Consider the following 9372-nt stretch of genomic DNA (forward strand, 5'->3'; position numbering starts at 1 on the left):
GAATGAGAAAATAAGCATTTTTTGTGAAATTTCTATAAAATCTATCCATTCGAGATCAATCGAATTTGATCTGTAAATGAAGTTCATCGATGAAATGAAGTATGTTAATGACAACCCTATGAACCACAAAATATCTTCCGGAGTATGGACTAATTTGTTTTCTTTACCCAGTGATTACATAAGAACTTTTATTAAATATCTGTTTGTTACATGATTAGAAGTTTGAGCAAGCGTGCAAATGGAATTGACGTCAGTCCTTTTCCCAGTTCCAATAAAATTCCTCCTATCTATATTATAAACGAGGATCTATGGATATTATGTAAGGACATTAGGTTTTAACAACTATACCAAATTGGTTATTTCTTTTTTTTTTTGTTTTGTTCATTAGTGTCGTGAGAAGGTTTATACCTACAACAAAATATTTTCGAAAAATTCGTAAAAATGAGAAAAAAAGGCTTTCCTTTTTCCTCCGACTGAGCGAACAATCATAGAGTGTAATTTGACACTTCGAAAGATGTATTTTGGGTGGCCTGACATAAAGTACATAATTGAATTGTTGTTACAATTCAATGATTCGATTTCGAGAAACCTGGACAACTATGTGTTCGATAATTTACTAGCGAAATTGACAGAAAGAACGTGTTTCTAAATGATTTTTCATCATATCAATAATCCTTATAATAAAATAAGAAAGAATTATTTTCGTTTCAATTCAATCATCCTGATTCTGTCAGGCAACCAATACATCCTCCGAAGTGTCAAATTTTATAATTGAATCATGAGGTGAATCGTTACATATTTGTGGAATAAATCATGACGTATTGCCCTGTTTTTCGCATAGACAGTTGTACGTTGCATACTCGAGAGTTGGAAAACGTTCTGCTCTCTTTGTTTCCTCTCAAGAAAGGCAAACTAAAAATGTTGTACATTATGGGGCTTCGCAATAAAGTATGATTTGAATATTTTGGTATTATTTTATTTCATAATATATTTTGTCCCTTTTTTTTTTCATTAGTTAAACCACCCGTGCGAAGCCGGGGCGAGCAGCTCGTTCAAAATAAAACTCCAAAATGAAATTGAATTAAATTATTATTAAGGCAAATAAATAATATCACTTACGAACATATATCCTAAATTTAAAACAAACATAAAAGATTCAATTACAATTAAAATCGTTTAACATAGTGAAACGAATATCTTACATCTAAGTATAAAATAGTATCAAATAAAAACACCAATAATTTTGGAATCAGGGAATATATCTCCCCCTATTTGTTCATCTTGCAGTATCCGCTCTGGTAGTATCTATTGTCCTTTGTCAAATCATTTGATCCTTCCAGTCCTGCAAGCACCTTGTCGAGTGTTGAAACGACTTCATCTGCGTTTTCCTCGGTGAAGATCATGGGAGGCTTTATTTTGATTACGTTTTTGTCCAGTCCATCTACGCTCAGTAAAATGTGGTGTTCTTTCATCCTGAAAACAAGGGTTACATTAACGTCGTCCCTTATTGGCTTAATCAAATTGGATATTAGAGAGTTCGAGATTAGGGTGAGCTGAACTCGAAGGTCTAAAGCCAAAACAGTAATGGTAAACGCTATCATGTGGAATTCAATGTTGATGAGATTGATTTTATAGATCAATAAAGGAGGAAATTGTTTGAGGAAAAAAAAATCACCGACTGAAATTTCGAAGTTTTTGTTTTGGATTGTAAAGAATCAAAATTTCTAAGGAAAAAAATTCATTTGTCCATCCACCAAATTAGTTGTCATTCCGCATTTGTCCTCCTTAATCGAGATTACAGTCAATGAAGGCAAAAAGATTAGGCAATCAAACTTTGAAGAGTTCATATCAATAGAACTGCACAGAATTATGAAATTTCAATTGTATAATTCTATAATAGTATACCGAATATTATATTTTTTACCGTAATATTCTATCTCTATTAGTTTTAGAGTTATGTTTCATTATGTTATGTTTATTATTCCCCTCTGAATAGAGTAATTATTTTATTTTTTACAATATCATGCTCTATCACTCTCGTATACCTTAGTAATTTAGGTTAGGTTAAGCGCAGTTCCAGTAATATCGATTTCAATGGTTTTATTCTGAAGAGTTTGATTCTTTTTTTTATTTTATTCTTCTTCATTAAAAAATCTAGATTTGGTATATTCTTCGAGATAGGAGGAAATAATGAACCATTGTGTAAAATTTGTAAATTTAATTGACTATAGTGTGAACATATAATCGTTGCTAATGGAAGAATGAAAAACATTCCAGAAAAATTGTTTTTAATAACCGGTGTGAATTTAGCAGACCGTTTTTTGCCGCACACCACTGGTCACCGCCTTCGGGAGTTTCCGTCAAACAGTCTGCTGGAAACGGCCTGCTAAGTTCACACCGATTTTTTAACATGATATAGAAAATAAGAAGTGGAAAAATACGCGATTATGAACACTGTTCCCTCCAAGATGACCAATGAATAATAATTTTGTTTTATTATGACTTCAAACACATCAACACATCAGATTCCCAAAGATTTGGCGAATTGCAAATATTTTGCTTAAAAACTAAAGCCGGTAGCGGACTAGCAGAAAAAAAAATAAAATTTTGAGTTAGTTAGATAAATTCGTTTGTTTTCTTTTACTTTTTCAGATTGAGCTCTTTAATTCCAAATAATAATCCAATAATCGAGTATTTAGAATTGCGCGCATTCGCCATTCTGTTACCCTGAATTAATTCCCTGGGTAAACATTTTACCATTACTCCTCAAAAAACCAATACCAATTCAAAAAATATTTTTTGGATATAAAATACTTACCATCTATGAATAATGGTTGCAGCTTCAGGGTTAGGTTTTCTACTCTCTTTATCCTCCACAATTTCAATACCGATGAATAATCCTACACCTCGGACATCTCCAATGATTGAATATTTACTTTTCAACATCATGCATCTTTTTTTTAAGTAGTCTCCCACAACGCATGCGTTTTCCATAAGTTTTTCGTCCTCGATCACGTCCATAACAGCATTTGCAATTGCGCAAGACACTGGATTACCGCCATACTAAAATTAAACGAAAAAATCAGTCACTTAATATCATCCCTGATGAGAAACATAATTTTGGATGATTTTAATTTTAATTAGTTGATGAAAAATTAATTGAAACTTCAAGTAGACCTAAAGAAAATTCCAATAAAATTCTAAAATAATAAATTGAAAACATTCCAAATGGATATTTTAGCATTGATATAGGAAGTTGACTTGACTTATGCTTCTGAGAGATGTAGCAAAGGTCTAGTGGAGCAGGGATTAAAAACAATAAAGGAGTATAAAAAATTTTCCATAACATCGTATAGATTTACCACGTTTAGCATTGTCATTATTTTTGTAAATAAGTGATAATCTAACGGTGAATGAATTGGAATATTTATGAGATATAAATAGAGAGTATTGTATAATATTTGAGATCAAATCATTTGATGAACCTTGAACATGTAATAAATCTAAAATTTCGCAATGATTGACAACATAAAAATAAGTTTGAGATAAAACTTATCGCGCACCTATAATGTTTATTGTTTATTTTGAAACAGAAAAATCTATAAACAATAATTTCTTTGAAGAATTATTTGATAAGAAATGCATATAAGTAGGTATTTTTAATTTTTATTTGTGCATTTCTTTGATCGATTAATGACACGATATCTTTATATCATCAACAAATATGAACAAATATTTTTAATTGAATAATATTCCTAATATATGAAATAGAAGAACATCAAATCTATAAGATCACCGTCAAATCAATATCTACCTTTTTCAAAATGAAAGAAAAATAGACAAGGCAATAAATTGATATCGGTTTTTTGATGCATTATTCATACTTATAGCTTCATTAAAAATATTTAATTTGGAAGTGATTAACACATACATTAAACTTATATTGAAATCTCCGAAACTTCTAGAAATAGCGGTATGCAATCAAGAAATTTCTTTCGAGTATACCCTGCTTTTTTAAATATTGCATATACAATTTTTAGTTAATTCTTTCAAAATAAAATCTCAGTGATTCGTAACGTATTTTCAGAAAATTAGTTTAAATGTTGAAATAATAGCTCAAAAAAATCAAGGACTGAAACCCAGAGAACTAAGAAGCGCTCATGTATATTAAACAGAAAAAACTTTGATGAATTTTAAGAAATTCTGAAAATTCCTGATTTTCTGCATTTTCAATAAACATGACATGAATCAGAGCGGGTTGAAAAAACTTCTTTCACTAATAATATCTTTTTCGTCTTCTTCTTCTTCCTCTTTTATTTAGGTCGTAACCTGTTCTTCTTCACGGTGTCTCTACCGAGGTGGATACCCAGCTCTCCAGCCTAATAATAATACTAATAATATCGAAAATGATAAACGTAAACTTACAGTATTGAAATATTCAACTCCGGTATTTTCAAAACATTCAGCAATTGCCTTCGTTGTAATAACAGCTGCCACAGGATGACCATTGCCCATGGGTTTTCCAAGTGTGACTATATCTGGGACAACATTCTGCAACTCGAAGGCCCACCAATGTTTGCCAGTTCTTCCAAAACCAACTTGCACTTCATCCGCTATACAAACGCCTCCATTATTTCTAACATGCTCGTATATCTCAGACAAATAATTCCTGGGCAACATAATCTGCCCACCACAAGATACCAAGCTTTCGTGGATAAAAGCACATATTCCAGCATCCTTCTCATTTCTGACATTATGGCAAATTTCTCTAACTTCTTCCGCGTAAAGATGGCTTATTTCTTCCTCTTTGTGTTCCGTGGTATTGAACTTTCCACGGTAAATATCAGGTAAAGAAGCCTGAAATACATAACAACACATAAAAATACCAATTCAATTCATAAAATCGAAAAATGTATGTCATTAAATCACATAGAGGGTGTTTCCTAACTACAGACACAAAACTTCAGATGGTGATCAGTTAAGTCTTTCAAAAAAATGTTGCTATTAACATATATCCCCAGTTGCTTCGTTTCTGATATAAAAAAAATAAGAAACAACAAAAAACACAGTCCGTGACTCACTTTTTTTATCAATTTTGGTGCTCACTGAGACACCAGTGGAATTAATAATTTCAATCAAGTTAAGGCTAAACAAGCGCCTTATTACTTCAATTAGCTGTACCAAATTTCAACCAAATCGACTTAGCGACTTAACGAATCACCCTCTGATGTAGTTAAGTTACGCCCTTTATCAAGTGGAACAAGAAAAATTTCGAAAAAAAAATTGAAAACGTATTGAAAGAAAAAAATTCCTCCAAGAAACCAATAAAATTGCAAACACTCGAAATGAGATCAGAAGACATTATCTGCCATCTAATTTAATATCAATCTAATATTAATATCCAAATTAAGTATTCAGAATGATGAATTGAGTAATAGTTATACAACTGATATTATTCCAATGCTCTTTTAAAAAAATATATCCCCCTATTTATTTGAATAATAACAACAATACATTATACATATTTCAAATTTGTTGGTTTTATTTTTCCTTAATTATCAAGTTTTTCGTAATTTCTGTTATGTCTAATATCCAAAAGATTATTTCTATCTCAAAATATATACTGAAATGATTCTATTTGCCAATTTCAACCTTAATCATCAGATAACATTATTTTCCATTGAATATAATGAAAGAAAAATAATTACCATTGAAATATGCATAATTCTGTTTAAATACTGTTATCCAAAGAAATAATCGTTTTGACGTTTGTCTTCGACCTAAATTATATATTTTTTTTAATTTCTATGTCTGATATACCTCAAATTATTTTCAACTAAGTTTCCGATAGTTTAACGAAGTAATTCTGTAACTATTTGATCAGTTCTAAGGAACATTAGTCAGATAATAACTAGATATATAAAAATAATGAGCTCATTTACAAAAAATATAAGGCTCCGAGGTAAGACATAACACAGTTTTATGGAACAGAATATATAGAATTACATGGATTTTTCCTTTTTGTTATGGCGCGTTATTGGAAATAAATAAATTATATCGATTCGAAATAGAAATCCTTTGACCTCATTACGTAATATTTTGTCCAACTATATTGATAACTATATATGGACTCTTCCTAAAAAATGTTCGTTCTGATAATACATAATTTTATATTCAACAACGAAATTGTTGTAAACGTTCTTCGAATGAAATAAATATTTTAATCGTTTGAAGATTTTTTTGCTATTTCATCCTGTGGTATTTTATAAGACGTTTCGTAGACACGATAAGTTTCTAAAAAACAAATTGGGAATTGAGTATTTCAATTGTATGTTTCATTGACTGATTCCTACTTTTTGAAAATAATGGTATTCACTGACATGTCATTATTAATATATTAATTATCTGAATTCAGAGAAGCTACATAAAATATCAGCAAATCGTTAATTTGGTAAAATTATAAAAAATCATCTATAAATAAACCAATAGAAACAAATTATAATTTTGTTGAGTTTCAATTCAAACTTAAGATATTCAGAATAAATCCAATCATCATCGGTTCAAATATTCGTTAAGTTTACTAATCATGAATCTGTACAGAGTTTTAAGGTTGACAATGGTTTCATGCAATTAAAAAATACTCCAAATTTTTCCTCATTTTTTTCATATTCTGCTTGAATATTTATGTTTCTGATGACTCGGTAAAAAAAAATTGTATAGAGCTTAAAATTGTTATTTTATATTTAATTAATCTCAAGTAGGTCGTATCTGTTGTATCGGAATTATTGGGTAATTTTTTTGATATTCTGCTTGAGTTTTCTATGATTTTTATCGTGTTATCAACACAAAATTCCGCACGAAGTTTGAAAAGATTATTTTATATACCTTACACACAAAATCTCCGTTCGGATCTGTAATCAGGGAAATATATTGGGTATTTCTTTTTTAATATTTTCTTGTATTTTCAATAATTTTATTTAAGCGCTCGGTTAAGTGTTAAGGCTTGAAATTGTCATTCTACATCCGAAACCAAATTTTGAAATTAACAGAAAAACAAAATTTCGAGACCATTCCCGGCAGAAAATTCGAAAATTACAGACAAATATTGTCCCGATCTGTTCTGCGCACAATCGCTCAAAAAATGGGAAAGTAGGTAGTCTCAAACGGTTAATAAACTCCGAAGTCAAAACAGACGAATCTCCTATTTTGTAACAGCACACTGACGTTTATCAAATACTATTTCAAGAAATATAATCATTTCTATGAGTTCCTCAATCTTCCTTGTTTAATTAACATACCAAGATAAGCAAAATCTATTATATTCAATGCATTTTAAGGTCAATAGAAAACGAGATAAAAGAATAGTATTAAACGAGATATAATCTCGTGATGTTCTTACCAAATGCACGTGATCTTTTTGGCCGGTTCCTCCTGGTAAACTGAATTTATAATGCGAAATATCGATCAAGGATGTCAAATGGCCATGGTATGCCCTGAAAAGAAAATTATTAGTTTTTAAATATTTTTTAGAATTTCTAAATCTACCTCCGACTGAAAATTACGACTACTTTGACCATCAACTAGTCTTGCCATAAATCAAGCCAACAATTTTCAAAAATTAAAAACTGCAACATCAGTTATCCTATTTCTATACAATAGGTTATTATATTTCTATGTTCGCAAGTACAAAGTCTACTTGAATATGAGTGTTATCTATGAAAAACAAAATAGTGAATCGAATACTCTCAATTTCTTTAAAAGTTGCACTTTCTCATTTTATGAATGTTACAGAAATATTGATGAATATTCTATCTATTATGTAAATGAAGAGAAATTATCAATGATGAAATTGAAATAATAAAGATGAAATCATCGATGAAATAATAATAAAGAAAAATCTTATTTTTTTAACGATGAGTGTTTTTCTTTTAATATGAAATTACGATAGAATGCATTTTTATTGCAAAATCATATAGGATCTATCAATTTATTCTTTGCTACAGGTATTAATGTGCATAATTAATATATTTCTTAAAATGTTTTTTATTATGAGTTATGAATTTCAAAATGAAGAAAGAAAAATATTATATTTTTACGGGTACCTACAAATTCTAGAAAATTGTTCATCAATAACTGAAATCTTGTTTTCAATAATAAATAAGACCTCAACTATGTCGAATTAATACGAATTTAAGATGAATTTCTCTAACTCTACAAACAATTGAAAAACTAAGTATACAATTTTCACTAAGTAGGTACCTAAAAGAAGTACTTACCCTTCCAAAGCAATAATATCCTTATTTTTTGTATATATTTGCGCCAAACGAATAGCCAAATCATTAGCTTCAGATCCAGAATTCACAAAAAAGCATGTATTCAATCCTTTGGGCATTGTTTCAACCAAACGCTTAGCACATATAACTATATTATCATGAAGGTACCGATTATTGGTATACAACAACTTCATCTGCCGACATCCTGCTTCGACCACCTTTGGATGGCAGTGTCCCACTAAAAAAATTAAAAAATCAATGATAAAAAATATTTCTGCAATTAAATTTTGTAATTTCTAAGATATAGATAGTTAGGGCAAAATCCTTACCGTGGGCTACATTGTTGACGCAGTCCAAGTAAGCTTCATCCTTTTCATCATACATGTATTGTCCTAAGGCCCTTACAACTTTCAGTGGGTCCTGACGAAAAAACAATTGGCAGGATTTGCTGAAAATGAAATAATGATTATAATGCTGGAAATTCTGATATTTTAAATTTTTTAACACATTGGTAGGTAAATCTTAAATGAGCTGATTGCTCAAATTTACAGATAGATATTCAAGAATGTTATACTCAACATAACATTGTGAAAACAATGAATTGTTTTTCAAAACACATTGCACACATTGGTTAGTAAAGAATTTATCATTATATAAATGATAACTAGTCCTACATAGCAGTTCGAATATTCAACATTTGAAAGTAGCGGCTAGGGATAATATTCCAAGAAAAAGAACATATTTCTGACTAGGAAAATCTATGATAATATTCAAAATCTACATATGTATTTATGAAGTTAAGCAAAAGGGTTTAGAAACTAGGGTTACTAAAAATTTCAAGGCTTTCCGATTCTGTCCAAAATTTCTCAAAATTAAAAAGAAACTCTTTCAGATAAAAACTTACCCAATATACTTATTGCGCATAGCGAGCGTATCTCCTTTCGACATTTTCTCCATCGCGAAATTTGTTTAAACAACAGTTGACAGTTCGACTTAAGAAAAATTACTTCTTCGACAGTTCCGGTAACAATAAGTTTCTGAAGTGGGAGACCGTTTATATAAAGAAATTTTTCGTATTTCTCTACCTGAACGTCACAAA

The 9372-nt window shown here is 30.0% G+C and overlaps 1 protein-coding gene across 1 annotated transcript; it reads right to left on the reverse strand.

Annotated features, from left to right (window-relative positions):
• Positions 1 to 1071: 1071 nt before the first annotated feature.
• Positions 1072 to 9372, reverse strand: LOC123675808 (alanine--glyoxylate aminotransferase 2-like). Its single transcript, XM_045611329.1, has 7 exons — positions 9178 to 9372; positions 8603 to 8721; positions 8277 to 8511; positions 7400 to 7493; positions 4426 to 4857; positions 2819 to 3063; positions 1072 to 1473 (listed from the first exon to the last, which is right to left on the reverse strand). The coding sequence occupies exons 1-7, from the start codon at positions 9228 to 9230 to the stop codon at positions 1269 to 1271; spliced, it is 1383 nt and encodes a 460-aa protein (XP_045467285.1). The 5' UTR covers positions 9231 to 9372; the 3' UTR covers positions 1072 to 1268.

This window comes from Harmonia axyridis, chromosome 3, assembly GCF_914767665.1.
Source record: "Harmonia axyridis chromosome 3, icHarAxyr1.1, whole genome shotgun sequence".
NCBI classification, from domain to species: domain Eukaryota; kingdom Metazoa; phylum Arthropoda; class Insecta; order Coleoptera; family Coccinellidae; genus Harmonia; species Harmonia axyridis.

Excerpts from the sequence above, each read along its gene's own strand:
- LOC123675808 (XM_045611329.1), bottom strand. The coding sequence starts at position 9,230 with ATGGAGAAAATGTCGAAAGGAGATACGCTCGCTATGCGCAATAAGTAT. Across the intron at positions 4,858-7,399 it reads AAAAAGATCACGTGCATTTG|GCTTCTTTACCTGATATTTA; the intron begins GTAAGAACATCA and ends TATGTATTTCAG. Across the intron at positions 1,474-2,818 it reads GCAACCATTATTCATAGATG|GATGAAAGAACACCACATTT; the intron begins GTAAGTATTTTA and ends CCTTGTTTTCAG.